The sequence below is a fragment of the Harpia harpyja genome, chromosome 2 (genome assembly GCF_026419915.1).
Source record: "Harpia harpyja isolate bHarHar1 chromosome 2, bHarHar1 primary haplotype, whole genome shotgun sequence".
Lineage (NCBI taxonomy): Eukaryota > Metazoa > Chordata > Aves > Accipitriformes > Accipitridae > Harpia > Harpia harpyja.
Genome location: NC_068941.1, coordinates 60,883,983 through 60,911,533, shown reverse-complemented (window position 1 = coordinate 60,911,533; position 27,551 = coordinate 60,883,983). Strand labels below are relative to the sequence as shown.

The 27,551-nt window shown below is 39.3% G+C and overlaps 2 protein-coding genes across 7 annotated transcripts in view; both read right to left on the bottom strand.

The window, feature by feature from the left end:
- LOC128138729 (tyrosine-protein kinase TXK-like) lies at positions 1 to 23,221 on the bottom strand. Of its 2 annotated transcripts, none has more exons than XM_052780123.1 (15): positions 21,415 to 23,221; positions 15,349 to 15,406; positions 15,020 to 15,122; positions 14,004 to 14,209; positions 12,885 to 12,950; positions 12,116 to 12,170; positions 11,217 to 11,296; positions 9,680 to 9,807; positions 8,464 to 8,538; positions 7,333 to 7,504; positions 6,395 to 6,611; positions 5,335 to 5,399; positions 3,112 to 3,230; positions 2,495 to 2,652; positions 1 to 1,159 (listed from the first exon to the last, which is right to left on the bottom strand). In XM_052780123.1, the coding sequence occupies exons 1-15, from the start codon at positions 21,428 to 21,430 to the stop codon at positions 1,091 to 1,093; spliced, it is 1,587 nt and encodes a 528-aa protein (XP_052636083.1). In that variant the 5' UTR covers positions 21,431 to 23,221; the 3' UTR covers positions 1 to 1,090. The 2 variants fall into 2 exon arrangements, with proteins under 2 accessions (XP_052636083.1, XP_052636084.1); XM_052780124.1 differs by having other exon boundaries at positions 2,605 to 2,652.
- Positions 23,222 to 23,305: 84 nt separating this feature from the next.
- The window catches only part of TEC (tec protein tyrosine kinase), a 55,019-nt gene continuing 50,773 nt past the window's right edge, over positions 23,306 to 27,551 (bottom strand). For 4 of the 5 annotated variants that reach the window (XM_052780119.1, XM_052780120.1, XM_052780122.1 and 1 more), the window contains 2 exons: positions 27,043 to 27,200; positions 23,306 to 24,427 (listed from right to left, as the gene is read on the bottom strand). In XM_052780119.1, coding sequence (XP_052636079.1) covers positions 24,350 to 24,427; positions 27,043 to 27,200 — 236 coding nt within the window. In that variant the 3' untranslated portion in view covers positions 23,306 to 24,349. Of the gene's footprint in view, positions 24,428 to 25,188; positions 25,316 to 27,042; positions 27,201 to 27,551 lie in introns of all 5 variants that reach the window. The other variant, XR_008234136.1, reaches the window with a different exon arrangement.

Here is a 27,551-nt window from a genome sequence, read left to right as displayed (position 1 = left end):
TTTTAAAGAACCTATTTATTTGTAATGATCTGACTATTTTATATTAAACAGTTACGAACTTCATCTGCCTTTTCTTCTCTATAATATATTTGTATTGACCACAATTAAGATTTAAAATTAAAAGTGAATAATTACATAAGAAGTAGGGTTAAAGGCATTGTCCATGTCAGGTATCACAGGATCCATGTGAGCTAGACTAATTCAAAGCACTTCATTTTACTGTCAGGTTCCAGCTTTAATTTGTCTATCAATCAACCATTCTGGGCACTGACACGGGGAGGACCAAGGCAAGCGTGGGAGTCTGAGTAAGCAGCAGCAGGCGAGGAATGGGAGATAATACTGGAAAATTGTGGGAGAGGTTTGGATAAAATAATCCTTACTCTCCTTTTATACAGAATTGGTAGAGAAGACACCCTGGCCCACCATGCAGGGTGGGTCTTCAGGGATGCTCAGTCTTTCCAACTGCTCAGAGGTGACTTGGGAGCTGCTAAATGATGACTGCTCCCTTTGCCTGCCTTTATCCACAGCAGTGGGTATGGGTACACGCGCGGGCGCTGCTCCCGCAGCTGGTCCGTTAGCTTGCCACCCCTTCTGAAACACTGCTCCATTTCTTTGGTGCTGGATGCTTTGCGGCGCAAAAGGGCTTGCCTTTAAAAATTACCTAGTTAGAGCTTTATCAGAGGTTCTTCCATCATATTTGCTGCTGCCAATCAGTATTCCCCAGTGCATGAGTCATAGTAAGTACCAAATAATTTAATAATATCGTTGCAGGAATTAGCGTAGCTCTGACCAAAAGAATAAATAAAAAGGCCTATAAGGTGAGTAAGCTTAGTTACTTCTTTTCAGACAGGAGATTTTTCTCCCTAATCATGAAAACAAAGTCTTGAGAGTCCCGAACCAGCCTCCTGAGGTATCTTTCTCAAATAAGTAAAAATTAGGCCAAGCCCAAACAGCTGCTTCAATATGTAGGATGCTGGTACTGCGATTTAAGTAGAGCCTGCTGTAAAAGGCTGAGGTTTTCTCTACTAGCTACATTATTGACATGCTTCATGCTAACCTTTCAGTAAACATATTGTTGTAAAATCTCTGATTATCCCATCTCTGTTATATCTGTTAGGGTCTCTATTAACTCTGCAAAAGTAGGACGTCCTTCAGGTTTCTGAAAGGAAAAGCAGAGGATAAATTTATATTAGCAGATTGGTCAATTATAGTACCAGACTTTAGAAGATGGTTACAAGAATATATGAGCTACCACTTAAAAATTACATTTTATTTTATTAATACAGAAGAAAAGATCAAGTTTATCATTTGAGGGAAAAAAATAATCTGTTTTTCATGACATCAGCAGCATGAGCACAGCCACTTTTCCAAGCATTCCTAAAATTTCTTTATATTTATTTCAATTCTGGACCAGAATTCCTATAGGATTTCTCCTCTGCAACAGGTCACTGGAAAGCCCTACCTCTCAGGAAACCATGATACTGAGGAATGTTTCTTGGGTTGTTGAAAAAGGATCTTCCCTGCTGTATCATTTGATGTACTGCAGCTCAGTATGGAACAAACTGCTGGCGGATGGCAGACAGAAGAGAGAACTTACTCCCCATCCTCTCTGTGCTGGCTGGCATCCCAATGGATGTTTGCAGTAAACAAGCAAGCTAGATGCAGTTTAGATTTCAGTCTCTTAAGCTTTTTTTACTCAGGGTCTAAAAATTTCATGTAGAGTTAAAAGATGGGCAAGAAAGGAGAGGTAGGATAAAGGAGACAATGGTAGCAACAACGTTCCCCAGCTACTCTTGCTGTATGCCTGACTATTTATATGAAAGTGTTGCATACAAAGCTCTTCTGAAAGTACTTTTTATCTAAGAATTAAAGATTCATTTCCTGTAGACACTAGAGAAGGAGGGACCTTAAGGGATTACTCAGATGGAGAAGCTGATTAAATCAATGTTTGAATACCAATATAGAAAGAAATAGGTGCTGGAGAAATGGAGAAAGAATATCAAGTACTAAATCAGAGTGGAGGGGGTGAAAGGGATGCAGCCTAGGAGCTTTTTAGTGATGTACAGAGGTACTGATGTACACCTGAAAAATGGGGTTTAAAATCCACATTTAGTGGGCATACCCGCTTTGCATATGAATGTGTTAAGGTTATCATTCAGAGCAGAGCTAGAGAAAGCTAGGCAAGATACAGAGGTGTGAAAAAGGTATTACATTTGACGCAGTAGAGAAGTGAGACAATAGTGGCATATTCAAAACCAGGGATGGTCTAGACCTATTGTACTGATGATGTGCTTTATATTTATTAGATGCAACAGTCAAGAGAAACAGAGGCTTGTAAACCTAGGTGTGATTTGTGAAAAGCATAGTGAGAGATACTGAGGATGCCACAGATATGAAATAAGGATTTAATGCCTCAATTTTTAAACGTTGCTTTTAGATCCACATTACGAATTAACAATAAAGTAATATCACAGGAAAAAAAAGAGAAACAAACCTCATGCCAGCAGCTGTACATGACTTTGTACACAGTATATGATGCCAAATATGGTCGATAAAGTCGGTTACCCTGAGAAATCTCACGGACAACTTCAGAATTTGACTTACTTTCAAAAGGCATTTTGCCTTCTGTGAAAACTTCCCACATCAGTACACCTAGAAGTGAACGAGAATATTTAGGACAAAACAAAAAACCCCAAACCCACAAGCTATTTAACAACATTCGAAGAACAAAAACCACTCTTGACTTTTTGTGTATTGAAAAATGCGTGAAAATATGGGCAACCCGAGCTGAATGGAGACAACCAAAAACATTTTCAACTAATATAATTCTGCTCTCTTTAAAGTCAGCTAAGGTGGTGGTCCATGAAATTGAGATGAATATACATATGGCTAATGGGGACTTACCAAGAATGCACATTTCGTTCAAAATCTAATTTTTAGGCACAGAGCCTTTCTATTGAAAAACATACTTGTTCAATACAGGCAAGATTTGAAGAATGGGAAGGACTAAAGCTTAAGATAGGTACCATGAGTAAAAAGTTACACTATCCTAAATCACATCAGTAGTTTTAGGGAAGCACGGTATGTTGCACGTTCACCCAATCAACTCACCAAATGACCAGACATCTGATTTGCTGCTATATTTTTTGAAATGGAAGACTTCAGGAGATGACCATTTGATTGGAAACTTGGCACCTGAAGAGCTGATATATTCGTCATCGATGACATACCTAAAGAATGACAGGAAACAGCGTATATTTGAATGATAGTTCAAGAGCAAGAAGTTCTGGAGACATTTCCACAGATGGTTTATAATTCCATAAAAATACAGTGTCAATTTAGAAACAAGGAAATGGTATCACTAATTTAGTACAAAATGCACACAGATACCCACACCAGAAGCCATGTACTTAAAGAGATTTCTGTTTAAATGAATGATTTGAATTGTTCATGAGAAGTATGTCGGAATAAAAGATTTTAATACCATCTGTAAGACTGACAAGATGGATGTTATTGTCATTGTCCGGGTATATATTGATAGGACAAAACCCTTCACTGTGGGCAGGAAAACCAGCAGCAGTAAATAATTATTGTCTCTTTTTAAAAGAGTCTATCTTTTCAACCACTTGTTGTACCCGAACACTACTGGTAGAGGGCTACAATTCCAAACTGCCCAACTTCACAGATGTAATATCTGGCACATTGTTACAGAAGCAACGCAGGAAGAAATGTTCACCACATACAAGGCAACAGCTCTTGCAGTGCACTGGAAGAGTAATTTTCTTTGCCCAAGCTCATAGGAGCCAACCTCCCAGATAAGATGAAATTATGTGCCCAATGCAAGCATTTATAGGCCAACATTTTAAAAGGCTGCTAGACTGACCCCTGCATACATACAAGCTCTGTGCACATTTTCCCAGTATTAATGTTCCTGAGCAGATGACAGATGCGCACTACACAACATTTGTTCTCACGGAAGGCATAAAGCATTGGCACCTTTTAAAGGAGGTCACATTGAGAGAAATCATCTCTTTTTCTCCCTTTCTTATTTTGGTGCAGGCACAGAAAGGTGAGAGGTTATTGGATAAGTAACATACTAAATACCAGTACAAAATAACCAGTACTGGCAGTTGTGTGAGCTCTGAATAATTAGATTCTGTTCCTGTCACCTCTCCATGGTTTCCCGGGGAGAGTGAGTGCCTGTCCTAGAGCCACACCACTGGTCTCCGCTTCTTGGCAACAGTGAACCATTTGGGTCCATTATACTCAGACTGGACCCTGACAGCCCCTTGGTCTCTCACTGTGTTTTCGGGTGCATTTGGATGAGCCCAGACCCCTGACACTGACCCTTTTGGGGAGCAGTGGAACCAGTGGGCACTGACATGGTATAGGACAGCCTTTTGAAAAACAAGTATTTAGTTAGGAACTGCTGGGGTGTTGTAATCCTTAGGTTAGAAAGAGGAGGCAAAACCAAAGGGAAAGGTGAGGAGCATGGCTGTGCTCATCTAATGACTTGCAGCTGCAAGGTGAGTGTCACCACCACCTCCTGCTCAGAGCCATGTGCTGCCTTTCAAGCTCATCTGCCTCCAAAGTGAGCCGATTCAGTCTACGAATCCAGCAGAAAAACCAGCCAGTAAAACACAGACATGGAGAGCTTTGTACTGGGCTTGCAAGGGGAACAAAGGAAGGAGTGAGACAACCCCTTTGGGTAGCAGTCGGTCATTCGGTCACCTCAGCTGTAAATTATAGCACACCCTCTGGGGGAGGCCTGTGAGGGCAGAGCTACGTTCCTCTGGCCTGTGCTTGCCGGAGTGTGTTGTGCTCTCTTTCCCCATCTTTGGCTGGTCCTCTCATTAAGCAGAAAAACCACTTCCCTGCTAGAGCAGCGCACATCACGCTTCCTGCCTGCCCTGCCAGCCCTCCCTGCCTCCTGCCTGGCCTACTCAGCCGCCACCGCCTCTAAAGGTCAGCACCAGCGCCCAGATCTGTCCCCAGGGACTTTCTGTCCTCCTGCTGCTCAAAAAAAGTTGGGGAACTTGTTTCTTCGAGCTTCTGGCAGCCCTGCGCACCCTGGGCATTTCTCTGTCCATACACCCTTCTGAAGTTTACCTGGCACTTTGTTTACCTGTCTTACACTCACCAATAGCAAGAGAAGGCCACGACATCCAGTTCATGGTACAACAGTTAAACAACGTTATAATTTTCATCAGAATTCAAAAATTGACCACAGTGGGATTCCCCAAACCGGCGAAGGAAGTGGTGAGGTTAACTCAAGGTCATGCTGCAGCTGACTGAGACTAGGTACTCACGAAACCTGCGTCAACGGCCTCGTACCTTGCCATGCCGAAGTCGGATACTTTAACGATGTGCTCCGCGTTGACTAAACAGTTTCTTGCAGCCTGGGGAAAATGCAAGAAACATACCCGAAATCTGTGCTAAAGCATTTTAAGAAAATACAACAGCTGATTATTTTTGTTTCAGCTCATACTGTGTACATTCTAAAAGGAGATGAGTGTCGCGCTCAAAAATATAAGTGAATTTCTGGCTCTGGCTCTGACTCTGTGAACATATTTCGCTACTGTGTAGTTACACAAACATAGCATATATCAGCTTAAATGCTTGCAGTATGAGTTGCAATATTTTTACATATTCCTGCACGGTGAAAGAAATTTTAGGCTGCAGAAGTTTACTTATCCAACCAGGTATTTTCCTGAACACTAGCATTAGGACACTCAATGTGAATTTTTAAAAATGTTCTGTGACTTTTTCATTTCAGAAATCAGGAACTCCTTGGAAATTTTCAAGATTTTACATTTCTTCAGGCAGCTAGGGAGGAGAGCAGGAAGATTTCCTCTCTGCATCCAAATGTGAGCATTGGAAAAAAAGCAGAGAGTAAAGAAACAAGCTCCTTTCCTATGATTCCCTGTCTATGAGGGGTAGGGCAGAAAAGCCACCCAGATATCCCAGCATCAAGGTAAGGCAGTGGGGAGCAGAAAAAATGTAGATAGAAAAAGATTTTGTTAAAAAAAAAAAAAAATCCTAATTGCTGCTTACCTTTTGTATTGCTATGATTTTGGTTGTGTTGTGATCACTCCATAATACTCTCTTATTGGGATGTCCTAACACTAGCCTGCTCCATGCTAATATCCCAATTTTCTCTGACCTCTCAAGTGGTTTTTCCAGCTGGAAAAACGTCTCTCAAGTACTTTTTCCAGCTGTCCATGGACAAAAGAACAGATGAAAAGTTTTGGTTTACAGGCAGGAAAACACTGTTGGCTTATTAGATCCTCCAGGGCTGAAGTCTTACAGGACACATCAGTGTCCCATAAAATGCAGTGGCACGTTCTATACTGCCAATTTTTGTCAAGAACCTCAGAAAACCTATTGTACTTACTAAATCACGGTGAATAAAGCTATTTCTTTCCAGGTATTCCATCCCTTCACACACATCCTGGCACATGCCTAGCAGCATGTCTCTGCCGAGTTTCCCTCGCCTTTGCTGAAGGTAATTGAGCAGGCAGCCGTTTTCCATGAATTCAGTCACAACGTAGAGAGGTTTGTGATGTGTGCACACTCCGTAAAGCTGGACCAGCTTCGGGTGGGAGAGTTTCCTGTTTAAAATTGCATTTTAGACAGGCTATCATTTGTCTTTGGTAGGTAACTAGACCTTTGATTCTCATGATGGTTTTGAAAAATACTTTCAGTACTCAATAAACAGTATTCAGTTCAACTGGCCTCAGAGTTGTCCCACTATCTAGCACATTTCTGCCTGCAATTTCCTCCCAAAAGTTCACTCTTTGGATTCGTAATTGTTCATCAGTTACACAAATGCAGTGAATGCAAAGCTTGATTCAGATGATGTGAAATGGAAAGGCCTAGTTATGCCTGAATTTCAGGCAGAGCACATGACCCTGCAAGGGTTTTTGTCTTCTGGGCTGTGCCAAGACCTGCTCTGGATACTTCCCTGATTTGCAAAATTAGCAGAAATGGTAATATAGTTTCTCAAAAGCTTTAGTTAGGTATGAGCTCTGCCAGTGGTCCTAGAGGCACTGAATTACGGATGAAAGAATAGTTGTAGGAGCACATTTATTTATCAGCACATTTACTCCTCATGGAGCTCCACAGCACAAAGCAGTGCATGCTCTAAAGAAAGAGTCTGGCGATGAGTGCAGCAAGCACCTGCATCAGTCTGATTCAGACCTTTCTATCAGCCTTTTCATCCTGCACATCCACCATTCCCATCAAACTGGTCTGTTTTAAATGGAATTAGGCTATATTTATTTCTTGGTCATCTCAATGTCAACTGCCAAGTGTAATACCTTTTGTACTTACATCATCACTTTGGCCTCCTCGATGAAATCATCTTCAGACATCGCACCTTCATTGATGGTTTTGATGGCAACCTTGATGGTTGCTTTCCATTTACCGAGCTGAACAACTCCAAACTGCCCACGACCAAGTTCTTTCATGAATGTCAGTTCAGATGGGTTTAATTCCCACTTCTCTATAAAAGCAACCCAATATGTTACAATAGTCAGGCCAGCTTTCCTAAACCGTGCTCCAGGAGACATGCCTTGCTATTTGCAGTTAATGCATGCATCGAAACAGCACGATTGTTCATCAGCTATCGCATGAGTTTTAAATACCTGAAAATTTCCACATGCTTATATATGTTTATATGTGAAAGTTATTTTACAGCTTGTAGAATGTGATTAGTGTTTAAATTTCTTAATGTAGGAATGTCTGAGGCTTGAAGATAAGGTAAGTGTTTAGCTTTGATTGCATATGAGAACTTTTCTGTCATTATCATATGTGATGTTTTTAACTCTGAACCAGTTCCAGAGGGATAGCATAGCTACAGAAGTAGTTACTGTCTGCCTCTGTTGTAATAACCACAATAGTTCTACCCTTCAGAAATATTAAGCCTTGAGATTCATGGGAACATGAAAGATACTCAATTTTGGAGGTTCCTGTTATCAGCCAGATGGTATGAAATTCCTGATCTATATACATAAAAATGGCATTTATTGCTTGTTTTCTGTAATACTATATAAGATTCCATTCTTATTTCTAAAACTTGCAGAACTGACAAAGAAAATCTTCCCCATAAATAATATTAATTTCTAAGCATTTAAATAAATCAAATAGACTTTGAAAAGCTAGTAAAGGTATATTTGAGTGTTAGGTCCACTTAGAAAAGTCCAGACACCTCTGTGAAATGCACTGGTGGTTGTAACAGAAGCACAGGAGTCGCTGAACAGGACTCGAGTCAGGCATCTCGTTTGGTACTGACACCTTAACCGGAAATGCGTGTCTGTTTCTGGTGAATATGCGGCTGTTTATGTGTTTCTTATTACCAGGAAATTTTACAGATACAACTTAATTATTAGCTGGGTGAATGCAATCTAAATTCTTGCCTAGGCAGATAACCAAATCTCCACCAAAAGAAGATAAAAAATTTACCGTAACTCAATGCTGCTGTTGCTGATGAAGAACATCCAGCTGATCCAACTGGATGTCGGAGGCGAGTGATAAGACCTGTAGGGGACAAAGCAACAATATTCTGTTGACCACTTACTCCATTTTAAAGTATGCTGTATCATACCTCTTCTCAAACAAAAATATTTGGAATCTGATGTACATTTCTTATTTCTTGAGGTTACTTTTCCTTACAGCTTGTTCAGATAAAATGCTACAGTGAGAAGAAATGGAGGAAGACTATTCAATAGGGCCCTGACTACAGAAGTATCTATACTTTCATACAACCAAAAGTGATACTCTTGTTTGGTTGTACGATGTTAGTGATGTTAAATAAAGGAGTACTACAATACTATATCACCCACCTAAACGGTCTCTTCCAGCATGATTTCTCAGGATTGTTTCCCATTGCAAGAAATGTTTTTGTGTCTGTCATTCATTTTCTTTGAATTCATGAGCCAACAGTACCAGTGAGTACATCCCTCATCAAGGACTCCCTGCATTCGTTCATTCTTCGGTTACTTTCAGGTCCTTTTCTACTTCATTTGTTTCCTACAATCCTCCTCCCTGTCCATTCCCATGTCTTCCTTCCTCACTAGTGTGAGGGATCTCTGTGTGTTTTCCCATCTCCACTCATTCAGGGTAAAAACATTTTATATTGTATTAAAATAATGGGCAGAACCAAGGTGAAGGGTATTCTTTAATGGTAAAAATTATAAAAGGCTGCCCTCAGTCAATGATTAGGAGTGGCTAATTCTGGTAGGCTGCAAACCAGTGTTAGAGAGTCCTTGTGCTCCCTAATTCTGCCTTTGATTGTTTGTGGGGTGGGGTTTTTTTTTTGCCAAAATCAGTAGAACACTGCCTGCTGATGCACAGCATAGCTCCTGCTTTTATTAAATTGCATGCATGCAAGTCCTGTTGTAGACAAGGCAACAATTAAGACCAAATTTCATACAAGACCCATTCAGTCAAATATGAACATGTAGATGAGTTTCACAGTTTCACTTCCTCCATGGTATATGCACACTACAGCTATGACTTTGGCAGAAAGGATCATGGCATATTTGAATTCATTAGCAATAGAAAAACTTCTGTCTCTTTTTATAAGGAAAGTATTAGGGAAGAGTGATTTCCAATCTCTCAAAGTCCTGAGGAGCTTCAAATCATCAGCTGTAAAACCTTATCAGTTTGTATGCATTACCTGCAGCATTGTGTTGATGATACTCAATGAGTTCAGGAACAGATGAAAAGAGATAGTTCTCTGCTACATAATATTGTCCTGAGTGATTTTTCTTAATTTGATAATGTCGAATATCTCCACTATGACTTCTGAAATCAACAAAGGATTATAGTTTTAGTAAAAGTAATTTATACTATAAATCTGATTAAGTTTCACTTTGAAAGAAAGCACAGAAAAATCTGAAAATTTGGGGTACAATTCTCAACTTAAAATGGCTGTGTGTAGCTGGGATACTGTTTCAGGAAAAAAAAAAAAAGTCTCCTTGAATGGATCTTTCTTCCAGCTTTGGGAGATATTGCACAATGTTTTTTTATTGCACAAGTATTTACCCCTGTATCATTGCATCCATAAGAAATAGCCATAGTGTTTAACAGATGTTCCTCCTAATTCATCACTTATTTGAATCTAAGCTTTTAAAATTAAAACACTCTTCATTACCTGAGTTTCCCCCCAAAAGTTAAAAACATATTCACGTACAGTGTGAGATTAAATTTTCTGTTCTGCTTCTCCAAAGCCTCGTCATTGGAGCTTTTTTTTTTTATACATTTGCTTTTCTGTATTTCTCCACATTATCTGTCTGTCTTGCTTTCTGTATATTTTGCTGCCCATCTACCCCTGCTTTCTGTGAGACTCAAAATGAAGTTAAGTTTGCACTTCAGGCTGGGGGTGGCTGCTGAAGGTTGGTACCCTACCGCAATCGTGGGCCTGTGCCCAGCACAGGAGTGGTGGGGAGGGCTTGCCCCACCTTTCTGAGGAGGGGAGGGAGGGAGGAAGAGAGTGGTGGTAGCAGTGATGCTTTTGCCTTGCTTCTCTCACCTCTGGCTTGCTCTAAGAAGGAGAGAAGGAAAGCAGATGCTGCTGATGCAGGAGGATGTAGGAGGGCTGAGGGAGGGGGATATAAGGCAGCTTGGGATGGCATAAGTCAGTGCTGTAGCTGATTGCCACTGGTGTGGGGGAAAAGCGAGTCCTGTGGCAGTCCGCCACCAAAAGAAGTAAGACTGCACAGTGAGGAGGTGAGGTGATTTTAGGAGAAAAACAGGAGACTTTTGGGGACAGCAGAGTCTGGGATGAATTTACAATGTGCAGAGCCTGCAGAGAAGGGAAGCAGTTTGGTGCGGTGGCCAAAGGCTGTGGCGGTGTGGTGTGGTAGCCATGGCACTTCATGTAGAAAGAGAGACAAGAAGATGCGAATGTAAGGTCTTATTGCCTGCATTATGTGGATGGGATACATGGCTTTCACAGCAGATTATTTGAGGAGGATTTCAATGAGTGCAGTTAATCTTGTCTTGGCAGGACATTTGCACCCTGGCTCCCAGCTCCACTGCCCACCATCATCATCTTTTCTGCACACATTGTAATTAACTCTGCATGAACAGCACTGCAGTGGTGCCCTGCTCTTGTGCACCGCATGTCCAACCTACCCACTTATCCTGAGGAGTCTGCAGGAAGCTTTTCCATCACCTCTTGATACAAACCCTAACCATTCAGAGCAACTCACCCTTTAGCCCGTGAATACATGGACAGCGTAAGAAGTCCCTGTTGGCTTGAATCTCTGACAACAAATGAGCCTTCTTTGGACTGAAAAGAAATCCAAGTAGAGTTATTTTCTGCTTTTGAGCTTGCATAATCCTCCATCAAGATAGGACTCGCAGCTGATTACCAAGTTCTGTGGGATACCTATGACTATTTGGGAGGGGGATAAAGCAGTGGAGAATGGGAATTGATAGCCAGGTACATAGCAGAGCAAAATTACCCAAGGGAAAATACTAAGTGCCAGGCAGTTTCTTGGAGTTAAATAATTTAGGTGCATTATAGTCTTCAGTGTGAAGTAGTGAAAATGCTTTGATTTATTAAAAAATCAAATTGTACAAATCACTAGGAAAAAAATACTATAAAACAGTTCTATCTATCTGAGATGTTCTTCTCTGGTCTGTCTTGTCCAAGCCTTGTGTTAGTCCTTGAGCAAAGACATAATAAGTTTAACTGAGTTAGGCACTTTGGTAAACTGATAGGGAGTAGAACGCAGTACAGATTGTTCGCTCTATACATAAGAAAGATGCAGGGATTTTGTTAAGCTCTGCTAACCTCACTAATTTACTCGCTACATGGATTTCAGTCTTCAATATTTCATATAAATGACAAGCACAGTAAACTGCATGTAATTTGATTTATCTAGTATGGAAAATCTACATAGAATTTGCTAGGGCTACAACTTAAAACTCTGTGAAGTCTGGATAGTCTGCACTGTACACTTACCCCAGAAAACCTTTTTATTTTAAAGTACTTTCTCTCTTACTGTGTACCAAACAGATTTGGATTTGACTATGGTAACACTCTTGATGTGTCTACTGATAGATCTTGCTAGATATCATTAGCTCTCTATATAAACTCAGTTACCTTCTGGCGCAAGAGAAGTTCTGCCTGGGTTCTATTTATGTTTTTGCAGTACCACCTGCAACAAGGAGACAACATATCCTTTAATTTCAGCCAGTAAAAATTGTTTGGCCTGTTTCACAAAAATAATCCATCTTAATAGTTGCACTATTCCCAGTCCAAAAACCTGAATAGAACTATTGTTGTATATAAAAGTCTCTTAATTTGGAGTGACTTTATTAGACCACTGTAAACATGACAACTTTTTTCCCCATTCACTGTGATTAAATATGAGTTCAAACAAAAGAAAGACCAGGAAACAGTTACGTCAAACTGTGATGAAATTTACAGTCCCGGATGCTGTGTCAAGCTTCTCTTCTCTAGAATTTTGCAGAATTTTACTCCTCTCTCCAGTAAACTAGGTTGAAGTAATTGGAATTAGCATCTATTCAATTAATTACATGTTCACAACAGGAAAAGATCAGAATATAAAAACATTATGTAGTAAGCCTACAGAAATAGGAAACATCTGGATTCTGACATTATGATTTATGAAAATGAATGTTGTTGAAGTGCTCGGTGTTTGTAACTTCACATTACACTCTCTGAGCAAATATTTCCAAATCAAAATGGCTAATTCATTCTAAGAGTACTGTTTTGTAACAAAAAAAGAGAGCTTTCAATAAACCCCTGTTCACATCTAATAAAGATTGAAGGATCAAGCACTGAAATGTGTTGCTGCAATCCATTTTTTTGAAAAGAAAGCACAACTATAATTTTCAAGGGTACTTACTCATATGTTTCTAAATCACTTTTCTTGTTCTCAGTAACATAGTTGCTGGGAATTAGACCTTCATTCCTGAAACAACATATTGGGGATAATGCTATAGTATGGTGTAAAATATTAAGGGATTCAGATATACCTCTTCCTTTTGTTGAATTACAAAGGTTCCTTATGCTATTGGCTATGTCATTAGATACTGAATCCCAATGTGGGAATTGAAGAGAAGTCTGAGTTCTTTCATCCCAGGCACAATCTTTCTGTCCCACAACTGTGGATGGCTACTGAAATGAACAAGTCAGCTGGGATAGGTATTTATAGAGTGCTGAGAGCAGCATGTTAATAACAATTCTCAAGTCAAGTCAAAAGAAAATTTAGAAAAAAAATATATTTCTTCTGTTTCAGAAGCCAGCCTCTTCATTTCTGGCCTATACAAAGCTTTTATATGAAGAAGTATAAAGTGTGTGCTTGCATGTATATACAAAATAATAATCAGTGTCCTCTCGCTGCAAATACGAGTTAAGAAAAAGCATTTTAAAGTATTTAAAGGTGAAATCTGAATGAAAAGGAGACAGTTATTATATAACATATAACTGTTCCCAACATCAGAGTACAGGATACGCTGAAGAAAATGCAAAGAAGAAAGGGGAATTACATGAAACAAACATAAACGTGGAAAGGATCCTAACTGAAGTTGTCTAGCTCTCTAAAGCATCCAGGAATTTTGGATCAGGTATTTTGTTTCAGGCACATGTCTTAATAATCTCTGTGGTCTTTATGAAGTGTTTGCACATATACACTGCATTGAAAAGCACCTGAAATATGGAAGGCTGGATTTGCACATGGCTCAGAGCCCAGTAACTCGCATGGTCCTCAAATGCCCTTATGTTGCTCAGGAAATTACTGAGTCTAGGACTTTGAATTCCAAACAGATTCTAGATTCCCCACCCATTTCTGGGGTGCCAAACACTGCTGAAAGCCTGCCCAGTCAGTACATGTGCCTTATGAACACTTTCAAACCTGCCCCTAAAATGTCGCATGTGTCTCGTTCTCTCTGCCTGCTTTCGCAGGGGTTGTTTTAGGCTTTTTTTTTCTGTGTAGGGAGATTGAAAGAGATGCCCACTCTCTTACCCATGTTGGTCTCTTGCCTTCCACCAGTGGGGATCATACCGTTCGAGGATAATGTATTCTTCTGACTTCTTGAGTGGTAAATCTGAGGGTCCTCTAGCAAAAAAGTCATAGAGTGCAATAACTCTGGGGTTTTTTGTGTAGTCTTCCAAGGCCCCGGCAGGTAGAGGAGGTAACGGCTTGTTCTTTAACTGCAATTGCCTCTTACGCTAATGAAAAACAAGTATCTTTCATAATTAGTCTTTTCTCCCTACTATTGCTTGCTTAATTCTCCCACTATTAAACCATGTCAGTAACTAAAAGGAACTCATTGTGGTCATTACTTCCCATTGTAAAGCACTATCACCTCACCACTTGTAAAACAGCAAGACTTACATTTGAGCAGTTTGATGCAGAAGCCAAAATTATAATGGAAAGTATGGTGAAAAATAAACAAGCCATCTACCTAATCTACACGGTACGAGTGCTGGGACAACTCCTCGGCTGGTGTAAAAGCAGAGCAGCATTGAAATCAGTGGAGTTACAATGTCTGGAAATTCGGCCATTTAACCGGAGAATTAACACGGAGGGTGCTGCAGATTTTCTTAGCAAATCGGCAGGAACATAATAATTTTCTTTTGCATCAGGTTAGGTTCTAGCTTTGCACTTAGTTATGCTTTGAAAACTCAGATTAATTCAACTTAGATATAGTAAAACTGAGATGGACATTTCACATGCTGGCTGAGCAAGGTGACCTTGCATCTGCCCAACAGGGCAGTCCCACCCTTCCCATCTCCATCACCCAAATCCAAAAGTGGGAGAAGGAACCACCTTGTCCATGACAGCAAGCTTGGGAAAACTTACTGTGACCCTGTATTTACATCACTATGAATCTTTGGATGCTTCTACTCTGTAGTTTTTATGCAATGAAGAACCTTCCATGCTCAAGAGCTAGTTACTCCTCTGCTCGTTCTGGTACTGAGCCACTGTATGGCACATCACCCCAATTCTCTCTTTTCACCTGCCAAAACATTACTTACCCTGCACTTCTGAGTGGATGCATAGGAAACACCTAATTGCGAGGCTGAGTACTGGGTCATGAGGCCAGTATCAGGGTCCAGGTTCATGTTTGTTCTCATTGCTCTGATTTTGAAAAACATGAAGTATTTGTGTGAATACATACCTATAAATATTCACATAAGAACATTCATGGATATATATGCCTGCCTTCATTAGGGTTATGCAGGTTAGAGTGTCTTGAAACTTCTGTATAATTAGCAGTTCTACTGAAAACAGCGATTGTCGAAGTCCTTTATGTGTAGATATTTTGATCATCTTAATTGCTGAAAAGCTTAAGAATTTCACATACCTTTTTTGCACTGCGCAGCAGCAGCAGCAGCAGCAGAAAACAGACTGGATGGTGTGATCTGTGAACAAGAATATTTTCCATATTTGCAGTGTTCCTGTTTGTTCGTTCACAAAACTTACAGAACTAAGGACTACTGTATGTGCTTAGCCCCATTATTAGCTCTGTGAGATATCTAGCAAATCATTAAGGCTGAATTTGCAGCCACCAAAGACAGCAGAGCTTTCCTACCACCCTATCTATTTGTTCTCACTGTCTCCTTTACAATGTCTTAGCAATTACAAGGCCATGTGATGAGTTAAATCAGCTCGCTCAATCAGCAAAATGAAGAAAGAGATCTTGTCAGCCAGATCAGTACCAATCTGACTGATCACACCACTCTGTACAAGCTCTAACCAGTGCAATGAAGGGGATGAGAACATCATCAGGGACAGGAGGTGGGGAACTGTCCCCTTCAGCACTGACATAATTTTTAGATCATTCAAGCTAAATATAAAACCACACTTGCATGACAAGCTTTTTCTTATTGTGAGGTTTATTAAAGGCGACACACTACGTTCAGTTCTTTGAATTAATACTGATTTTCCAGTTTCTATTGCAGCCATTAATATAATAGACACATTAGCCCAGGTTTAAAGTGCTAACAAAAGATGTACTTTACACTTATGTGCCAAGTGGTTGATAATCCTGAGAAAAATACATTGGACACACCATCACATACATCATACATTTAGAGAGAAATCAATCCAATATATCTTGCATGAGCAGCAGAGAGGATGTGGTATTAAATAGGTCGGAAGGCATTAAGATTTGAACAAGGTAAATAAATGGTTGACATCCGCTCTGGTCCACTTCTACTCGGGCCGAGACCTACTTTCTCCAATTTGTGTTCCCACGGCAGTTTGAGCCAAGCTGCAGCAGCTACGGTCCCGTCCGCTTTCCCTCTGCACTGTTGTTCATGTCATCTCCAACTGAGTGAGACAGGATGCTAAACCAGCAGAGAATCGCACTCTGCTGGGTCGGCTCCCTGAACCGTCTCACCATCAAGCATCACTGGTGAGCAGGTGGGAGGGCAGCAGCACCAGCGTGACGGGCTCAGGCTCTCGGGTGCGATGTACAGTCTCTTAGGAAGCATGAGAGCCAGGCATGTAAAGGCAAGGTTCCCCTCATGTTCAGCTGCACTGACAGAAAATAAACTTTATATCCCACTCCACTGTGTCCTATTTTTCTCTGCCACAGGGGTCATAGTATGAAAAGAGGCCTTAGGAAGTTATTTGAAATAGGCTTCCTGAGGTCTCGGTATTTTGCGGCTTTATATTTCACACGGTATTTCTTTGTACAGTCCCATCAGTCCCTTCCACTTCATTTGTTTTTCCCTCATGGCATTCTGGCTTGTTGATCCTAACGACCTAATCCAGCCTGGAATAAATAGGATGTCCCTTCTGCTGTCCTGTGAAACTTTTTGCCAATGCCTGTTACCAACATTTCAGCCAAGTGTGCTGAGAGTATGCATCCTAGCACTCAAAACATTAAGCAACCTTAACTACAAAATGAAAATGTAATTATTTTCTCTATGAAGGCACATAATTTAGCAAATCTTGCACTAATAGAAGCAGCGAGAACAACAGAATGATAAGACCAAACGTAGTGCTTAGTAGGAAGAGACCTGTCTCGTAAGTGTTTTGGTTAGACTATTTATCTTGAAAGTCATGAGGCAATTTCCCTTAGACTGTTGCATCCTGTGAAGAACCTGTCATGTGGGAAGCCGGCGAGCCTACATTAATCAGAAGACACTATCAACTGTTTGATAAAAGTTTCCGCTGACAGCTACGCAAAATGCAGCAATTACAAATACACAAGCCAGCTGACACAGACAACTTTCCTTAAAGAAACCAGGCTGAAAAGATACGGGCAATGCAATTTATTTGCTGCATAATTTTCCAGTGTACATTGAACTGTCCCTCAGCTGTTTAAAACTGTGTTTCATAACCGGTGAACAGCATGGGTGTAAAAATTCTTGGGTTTCTTTTACTTCAGCCAGTGCCATGAAGTTTAATCAATGTTTATAAAGTATTTAGTGATGCGCAAAAGGGAATATGACATTTGAAAGTTGGTCTGTTTCTTCTGATTAAGCCATCTAGTCTAATTAAATATATTATTCCTCATCAGATAATTTAGTCTCCTTATAGAACACTTACCAGAAATATTTAGAAGCAGCACTGTGGCATTTCAATGTAACACTAGAATGATCTTCTAATAAGATTTTAAAGATTTGGCTGTTACCACAAAAGCGAAGGGTTCAGGCTAATGTTATGGACATGTAATTCTGTCTTGCTTTTCTTTTTGAGCCCAGCGATTTGAACAAATTTATAGCGTAAGCTCAGGAATCCTTTTTGCCTTCAGTGAATTTCAGACTTCCTCTATTAATAGATGCCTTTTGTGCTTGACACACATCCCCCCTTTACTGTGCTGAAAGCAATTAGCAATAAATGAATGTATGTGATGTTTTTAAAAATATCCCAAGCATATACAATATTAAATATTTAGTTCCTTGTCCTGTCCGTAAAACCACAGAAAATGTGTAGGTTAAAGCTGTAATTATGATGCTTCCTGGGACATGTGCTTCATCTGGTGAGTGGTTTTTCCAAGGGTAGAGTGTCTAACCCATTAAAGATCACAAAACATGACCAAGTTCTGCAGGCTAAAAGTTAAGGCTCAGACTAGAGTAAGGCCATGGGCCAGATAAGCCCGCGCTGAACTGAACTGCTGGGTCCAGAGGAGCAGCACAAACTTTGCACAGTTCTGCCAAATTTGCTTCTCCTCATTCTCCTTATTGGAGTATTTTAAGTGTCAAACCACAGCCTATCAATCCAGCAGGTATTTACCATCCTAAAGAGCAGCATTTCCTGCTCTTTGAAAACAAATCTATCTTTACACATCTGTTCTCAGCAACCTCGCCGCTTCTGAAATTCTTTTGTCCATGCATTATTCCTAGAGCACTTGTGGAATGAATTCAGTAGAAATTAATACAAGCGTAAACTAATGCAGTGCAAACTGGTAATTTCTGTTCAGAAATTTGTCAAGTCTGTCAGGAAACATTACCGAGGAACATAGACAGAGAAAGGCCTTCAGTTTTGCAGAGCTAAGTCCTGCTTTAGTTAAATTGAATTAAGTCAGGAAGTTTTGACCTGATGGATTGGAATTTCAGCATCTCAGGCAAAGACCTATGTATTGACCTATGCATTTTACATTGTCTCTAGTCATTGGTAAACTTCTTGCACAACACTTTTTCCTCCCCTTGATTAAAATCTTTTTTTTTTTTTGAGTTCCTAACTCACTACAGAAAGACCCAAAGCTGCTCTGTGATGCTGTTTTAGAAAGACTTGGCCAACACTGCAAATTGTGAAAGCTTTGATACACTGAATGAATAACTTGATTAAACTGGCTCGCATCTCCACCTTCTGCTAGTGGGCAAGGAAGATGTTTACACTGAGAGCTGGCTCCGGGTGCCACGGCGATGCTCGCTGCAGTGCTACAGGAAGCCGGCATTTCCTGCCTGAAGCTTCTCACAGCTACACACACCATCCTGCGACTCAGGCTCTTCCTTCCTTTCTTTTTTCTTCTATTCAACAGCCATCAGAAAAACTAAGAAATAATAATAATTTCTAAAACCCTGCATTTTAATGCAAAAAAAAAAGAAAAAAACCACCGCACTATCTTTTAAAATGCAAATAAATTGAAAATAGATTCTTAGAATTTACTCATCATTTTAAATATTTCTTCTTGATTTTCCTTTCTGCTATGCCCTAACTCAAATCACTGAAATCAATGGAACTATTCTATCCGATTTCCCTCAATTTTGGACCAAGGACCTTTTCTTAAGCAAAACACTCTGGATTTGTCAAAGGGCGCTAGTCACATACATGTTAGCAGGCCTTGACTCCCTGGTCCCTAACTCAAGTAACCACGCTGAAGAGTTCATAACTTAAAAATTAGTTAGTGATGGTATCAGTGAGAGTTGTGCTTCAGCAAGGAAGTCACACTTTGGATTCCATATTTTGAAGAGAACAGAGACACCAATAAGATTTACCATGTTAGGAATGACAGACTGCTTGGACAGGACGCAGGAAAGAAATATAGACTAACAGAAAGAACTATTCCATAATTTTTAATAATAAATTATTTTTTAAGTCTGTTAAAATAAAGTGCTCATGGATCTATCATTATTTTCACGTCCCACTTTTCTGTTTCCTACCTAACCAAAAATTTTCCCCAAAATTCCAGAAAAAGTGGTCAAATCTCACTTCTTTTAAATCTACAGGAAGGAAGGTTTCTCTAGCATCCACAGCCCAACTAGACCTTTCAGCCCACATTTCCCCAAGTTCTATCAAAACGTAAGCTATCAAAACACATTTGGCTTTGATCCTCAGGGTAAGTTATCATGGAGCAATTAAAGTCAGTATCTTAAAACCTAGGTTTAAATCAAACAAGATGAGTATTTGAGCTGTTGAATATAGAATATGCTGAATCTTCCTTCTTCAATTGTGTGAAGAATTTAATTTCTCCAATTTCTGATGAAAACTTGCAACCTCAGATGAAGTTCAGCCAATTCTACAAATAATTTAACACAGGAACAAAAAAAAAAAGTAGCCCATTCCACTGATTATGTTTTTTTTCTTTCTGGAAGTGACTATATTAGGAAGAAGACACTTGTTTTTAAAGTAGTGTCATGTTATCTCCCTGGTGACAGGTTAACAGATATGAAACCCAACACTAGCACAGAGCCATGATAGCCTATTAAACTATGATGCCCAAAATTAGCACGCACAGTTTTGAAACAAGAAAAGATATCATGGCAAGAGAAGCATGTGGATGAGGTGGAAATACTAGGAAACTGGTGTGGAAGCCAGCCTGACAAATACTCAGCCTAAAAATTTGCAGCTGACATTTTGATAACCAGCTTAGAGGCCTGAAAACAAATTTATCTGTGCACAACAGAGCAGATGGGATGCTAGAGGAAGAAGAAAAAAGATTGGTCAACTGTCAGGAACAGCCATTTGCTTGAGAAGCTGAAAGATAGTCCCACAAAAACAGAGAAGGTGTAGTGAAAACACACAAGTCCTTTGAGATAGTCCATTGCTGCCAATAACTGACCTGATAAAGTTCCACAACACCCAGCAGTATGCTTTGGGTTGATAACATTGTCTGTATAGGTGGCCAATTCACCCACCTTTCTATCTGCAATATTCCTCCTATCTTCAGTTATAACTCTGATTTGCAGCCTTGGGGAAGTAGTATCAAAGATAAAAGCAATAAGTTTGAGATTAATTTTTATAACTTGCATTTTATCATTCTATTATTTCATAGGTTTCTTGGCTCGAGTTTCTTTTTCTGATTCACTGTTTCTCAAAGTACTATTCATTTTGTAAGTGCTGTAGTCCATGTCCTAAGACTTGCACTCTTCTAGCATGTTTTGCAAGAAGTTCTTGCTCTTGCAGTGGGGCAGCAGATTAACTGTGTTCAGCACTACAAACTCGGCTTCACCCATCAAACCCAGATCTTTACTGTAATACATGGTATGCCTCCTGATCTGCTATGTCTGTCAGTTGTCAACAGTATTAGAAAAAATCAATGATCTAGCAGAAAGCCACAGTACATTTTGCTTCTAAAAATACTTTAAAAGCCAAGCTTTCCATGTTTCACATGTGCAAGCTGAGGCTTTCTGTCTTTCCTGCAAGTTAATTCTGCTCTGGCGAAAAGACAGCTCTAGTTCTACCAAACTTTTTACTCATGTCCATGCTGTACATACTTTTAAGGACAGTATGTGGGAATATCTCCCTATCTGTATGTAGAAGTAGCTACTTTGCTGAATCCATCATACAATGGATTTGTATTTGTGCAGTAATTTTGAAAGTCAAGACAAGCAGTCTGAACAGAGATCACCTGAGCAGTGCAAGAGAAAGCTGGTTGGTATTTTTATGGCAATATTTAAATAGCTCATTTGCCAAATACACTACTACTGCAAAAAACAAAACTCCAAGATCAAAATATGCAGCCCAGTTTACTTACAGGTAGAAAGAATCATGTCTGGCTGTCCGCTTATATTCAAATGAAATGCAAACCTCTCTTCATCAGTTGTGCCAGTAAAAGAGCCCTAGCTGAGCTCTTCACTCTAATATGAAACATGGCAAACCACAAAAACTGCTTGACCCCACCTACTTACCTTTTTTTTAAAAAAAAAAAAAAGCCCCAAACAGATTAGATCCTAATCTCACTATTGTTTAAAAAAAAAAAAAGTAAAAAAAGTCTGCTTTCTAGTATCAAACACACATTTTACAGAAAAAAATTACTAAACTGTAATCAGTAGGGCTAAGTATTTCTTAAAAAAAAAAGGAAAAAAGTACAGCAGATGTAAATCATAGCATTTGGTTCTGTTTTTCTGAATTTTTGACCCCACCATTTGAAAAAATTCAGTTATAATAAAAAGGGGAAGAAGGACTGAAGCTGCTTAAGGATGAGTGATCTCATCTAGAAGAAATGATGGTGCAACATTTCAACTTGCCTTTGAAGACATCAGGAGAGCCAGCAAGACAACTGCCTCCAGAGCAGTTCTGATCCTTTCCAAAATTAGCCATCTAAGGCTACATTCAATAAAAAAAAAAAAAGCATTCATCTAGAAACTAGGTGCCTCTCAGTTCCTGACATCCTAAGTAAGTATCACACCCAACAGCAGGTATGCAGAAATTATCCTCAGATAACTGGGAAGAGGCAGGTGAAGGGGTCAAATTCAAAGCACCTACCCTGCTGAGGAAACTGCTGCCAAAAGTCCGCATAGTTACGGTGTGTTTTATCATCCAAACTAATGATAAATATTTAATTATTGTAAAGAAACAGGCTTAAGGTTCATTGGAAACTATTAATCTCCTGATTTTCCTATGCTTCATTTGTGTTTTAAGGGAAACATTACTTATTACTGTAGAATTCTTCATGATATATTGTTGAAAGTGTTGGCAATGCCATACTTTGCAGAGCCTCCACTGAGAAACTGGGGTGCAAACAGCAGTTTGGGAAGGAAAAATGAGCTTGGCTTACCTTAGGTCTTCCACATTCCTTTCTCTACTACAGGTAGAAACCCCTAGATTTTCCCCTTTAACAATATATGCTGTTGGTACTGATTGGTTTGGACTCAACACTTTGACAGGTCCGTTTGCATAGTTGCGATAATCTTCTGAGACTTTGTCATGAAGAAAAAGGAAATAGCCACGTAAGCCTTTTCTGTCAACCTGTAACTCTTCAGTGGAATAGCATGAGAAAAGGAAAGCACTTCTTCCAAGAAACAAGAGGCTTCCTCCTTTTGAACATAAACATTTAGGCAAAGCAGAGCAGGGATCTAAGCATCTCCAAAATTGATTACAAAAATACTCAAATGCAACAATGATGGAATGTATTAAGCTAACTATAGTTACCTTTAATAATTTGATTTGAAATAAACTTCACCATACTCCTCTCTGCCTGCTTGCAAAAAAATTTAAAAAAAGGTTTTGTGCAATCTATTTTCTATTATACATGGCACAAAAGCACAAGTAACAAAAGAAAAAGAAAACATGTAATAGAGTTACTCAGGAGGTGGCTACAGCAAAACTGAAGTGCAAATACTCCTCATATCCACTGGTACAAAGTTAGATTAATTGAAACAGGCTTCAGCAAGGCTGTGGAGACATTAGCCTCTAGCAGAGGGGACAGGGCATGTAACTTCTAAAGAGAGTTCAGGCATTTCTGCACTGAACATTTCATCATGTCCAAATTCATTTAAATATATATTCATACAACTATATATATTTAGTATAGAGTGTGTATACACACAGATATACACACACACGGACTGTAACACCACCATATTCACATGAACAAGAAGTTTGGCTTATGATAGACTGACAGTAAATTATTGGCAACATATTAGTTGGTTCCAAACAATAGTTAACATTCAGTTTATTTACATACACGTGTAGTATGACATTTTCTGTTAAGAACAGAAAGGTTAGATCACTGTACGTACAGATGACAGTCAGAAAGACGAGCCCTCCTTAAACACTCTTGAGAGTTTACTTTCTTTCATTTACAACCCCATGTATCGAGTTGTGTATGTAAGTGAAGGTAGGACAAACTTGTGCTTGAAAATTTCAAGAAAACACACTTTATATAAATAAATGCATGGAATTTATATATTTACAATACATACAGCATATAAATTATTTTATAATTAATCCAAAACAAGGTACTATTGTACACTGACAGCCCGTTGTGCTGAATCTTGGACTTATTTTTCACAAATAACTTCAAGACTAACTGTGGGAGGTCTCTGGTTGACCCAGCTACCTAGAATGGCTTGGGGCATATCACAGCTCAGTTCTGAAGCAAAGCTTTTTGAGTGTTACACTAAATTGAGGACTGTGCTGTTAACAACCTACTTACTATGTGCAAATGAGAGGCATGTTTTGTGCTCTTGATGTGTCATAAAACACCCATCAACCAAGAAAAATAATGTTTCTGGAGAATCTCTGGGAACATCTCAATGTCAGTAAATAGCCATTTATAGACACCTTCAACTCTTAAGCATGCAAATCACTACTAATACTACTGCCTGTGTAAAGAGAAACACAGAAACGTGGACTGTATGTACATGAATGCAACCCACTAAATGCAAATTAGGCTCCTGGGCTTTGCCTACATTCTCTCTCTTCCTCCATAAAGAGCTCAACTTGCCAGCTATGCAATGCTGACTTCTCAGAGAAAACATAGAGACTGCTAGTATTGCTGAAGATACTGTGCTCATTTCCCAACATCATGTAAAACTCTGTGCTGGAGTGGATCAGATGTTACACATTCCCCATGCTGTTTAGCAGCATCCAGCAGCTTACAGTATCAAGCCTTTTAAAAGAAATGGTGAAGCCACATGTCTGGAAAGCAGCTTCTTTCCTGTACTTGTGCTGCTGTTGTCTTTTTTTCAGAAAGCATCTTCACCCTCTGCAATATCAATGATTTTGTGAAGCAAGTCTTCAAAAGTCGGGCGTCCCTCTGGTTTCTAAAAATAAAAAGCATGCACAGCTGTGATCAGAAAGCAGTAAAGTTGTGTTGATTTTGATAAATTATTAGTCTTGATATCATTCTGTGGCTATAAATCTACCATTTCATTAGCTGTGACATGCCAAAATATTTCACTGTGTGAATTTTGAATGTGTTGCTTCATCTCAGTAAGCGTCACCTTTTTTTTTTTTCTACACTTCAAAAAAACATAAATAGGTGTTGCTGGACTACACTCTTCATAATAATTCATTATTTTGCATAGTGCTACACTTCTTCATTTTTCTTCCCCATTCCCACCTCTCCCAAAGAATTGCTCCAATCTTTCTTTACGCAAGTTGTTCACGCTCCTAAGAATTTTGAGTGTCATTCTCTGAAACGTCTTTTACTTCTACTTTATTTTTTGGACTCCAAAATGAGACTGCATCAGACTTACACAACGGCCTCCTTTATCTACTCTGTTCTCCACAGAGATCCTTATGTGTCATAACATCCTGTTTGTTTTTTTTTAATTACAGCAATAAACTGAGATAGTCTCTTTGCTGACCTTGCTGACACAGTTAATTTAGCATCTTCTGAATGTCTGGGTTAACTTGCACTTTTCCTCCATTTATCAGCCTCTTTAGATTTTTATCACCTGCTGAATTTTGAAGCCTCAGTACTCACTTCCCTCTACAAATCATTAATAAATTTATTAAACAAGGACTGAGGTACCTACGGTTAATCATATTTTATGACAGATTGACAGTATCTTGCCCTTACTTGTGTCCTGTTTGTGATTTGCAAAGATTCTTTCTCTCCCACGTGATGACTGCTTAGATTTTTATAGTTAAGAACCCCTGATGAAATCAATAAATTTTTAATCAATTCATTGATGCTCATGTAAGTCCTATAAATAAATATTAACATTCAAAGAGCATTAACAAATAACTTACTATCTTCCAGGTAATTTATTATTCCATTTTAATGACCATTTCAAGCAGGTTACCAAGTACAAACAAAATTTAATGATCTGTAGTTTCCTAGCTCCTGTGAATAGCTTTTTTGAACTACAGACTTATTTGTCATTCTGTGGCCCTCCAGGGCACTGTTGTTTCTGACGTTTTTTCCACTGCATAAACCTACTGGTTTGTAAGTTTTAGACCTCCACCAATTAGTTTGATGACTAATTGCTCTCTGTTCCAGCACCTTCTCCTCCAAGACAAGCATCAGACAGTATGTCATCTTTATTACTGGAAAAGAGCAGTTTTTTCCCAGCACCCCCTGTGGCAAAGACTAACTAGAAATAAATCATGTAGCTCTTCCCATTCTTGGTTTCCTCAATTGCTCTCTCAAAATTAGAGGCATCTATTAAATGCACCTATCCACTTAGAGACTTTCCGTTTCAATACTACAAAAACAGTTTTATACTGATTTAGTTGATAGCATTGAGTTTGGGTTTGCTGCCTGTCCTGGTTTCAGCTGGGATAGAGTTAATTGTCTTCCTAGTAGCTGGTATAGTGCTATGTTTTGAGTTTGGTATGAGAAGAATGTTGATAACACACTGATGTTTTCAGTTGTTGCTAAGTAATGTTTAGTCTAGAGTCAAGGATTTTTCAGCTTCTCATGCCCAGCCAGCGAGAAAGCTGGAGGGGCACAAGAAGTTGGCACAGGACACAACCAGGGCACCTGACCCAAACTGGCCAACGGGGTATTCCATACCATTTGATGCCACATCTAGTATAGGAACTGGGGGGAGTGGGGGCAGGGGATCGCCACTCAGGGACTAGCTGGGTGTCGATTGGTGGGTGGTGAGCAATTGCACTGCGCATCATTTGTACATTCCAATCCTTTTAATATTGCTGTTGTCATTTTATTAGTGTTATCGTTATCATTATTAGTTTCTTCTTTTCTGTTCTATTAAACCATTCTTATCTCAACCCACGAGTTTTACTTCTTTTCCCCATTTTCTCCCCCATCTCACTGGGTGGGGGGGAAGTGAGTGAGAGGCTGCGTGGTGCTTAGTTGCTGGCTGGGATTAAACCACGACACTGCCCCTTTGACCTCTGTGAAAATTGTACAGTCAGTATCTTTCTGGGTTAGGAGGATTAATAGTACCATGTATTTTTATCTTTCTTTATAAACCTTGGGATTTGTATTTAGATTCAACTGCAGTTAATCTATATTTCCTATATAATTTATAATCAGGTAATAAAGCATTCCTTTAAAAATATTTTCAGTCATTCTGGCATGTTTCTGTAATGATTAATAAACTGAGGCAATATAAAATCAGATTCTCCACCTCTGGGCCGTTCTGACTGAATTTTTTTTGCTAGCAGTATTTGTATGCAGATATAATTGTGACCAGCACAGATTTACCAATTATTTTATTTTGTTACTAAATGCCTTTGCATACTGAATCTGACAGTCCGTCTATTTCATTGAAATTTCCTCGGTGGTTTTTCTTATCACAGCTCTAGTCCAGTTGCAAACCAGGGGGAGATCTTTGCTTTAGCAATAAACACGTGAATAGCTGAGAGAGCTGGATACAGTCAGAATGCTGCAAGAGACATTAATTGCTGTTGCTAGATTGACCTTTTTTTCAATTCAAAGACAAAAAACCAAAAAAGTATATACCTCCTGCCAGCACATCATCATTGTTTCATACACCTGCTTGCAGGCTAGTTTGGGCCGATACAAACGATGTCCTTGGCTAACCATTGTTACCACTTCATAGTTGGAGCTTTTTTCAAAGGGCATTTTTCCTTCCGTAAATACTTCCCACATTAAAACACCTTAAAAAAAAAAAGATTAAGAAAATAAGCGAATAATTTCTTAATAATATATGTTTATTTTGAGCCCTGGGCTCAGGATTTCTGATAGATAAATAGTTTGAGATCCATATTCTAAAAAGTGTTCACATCTGTCACAGCTGAAAACATCTTATTCTAGTAGCATAGGTTTTAATAAATAACAGTTCTAAAGGTCTCTGTGGAACTTTATGCAAGCATAAAACCATGGCAAATGGTTTCTCTGAGCTTCTCCTCAGATCTTCTCATATGTCTGAATCCTTCCTAATAACTGGAGCTTAACTGCTATTGATAAAATGTAAAAATAGTGCTTTCTTTCAATGATGAATGTCTTAC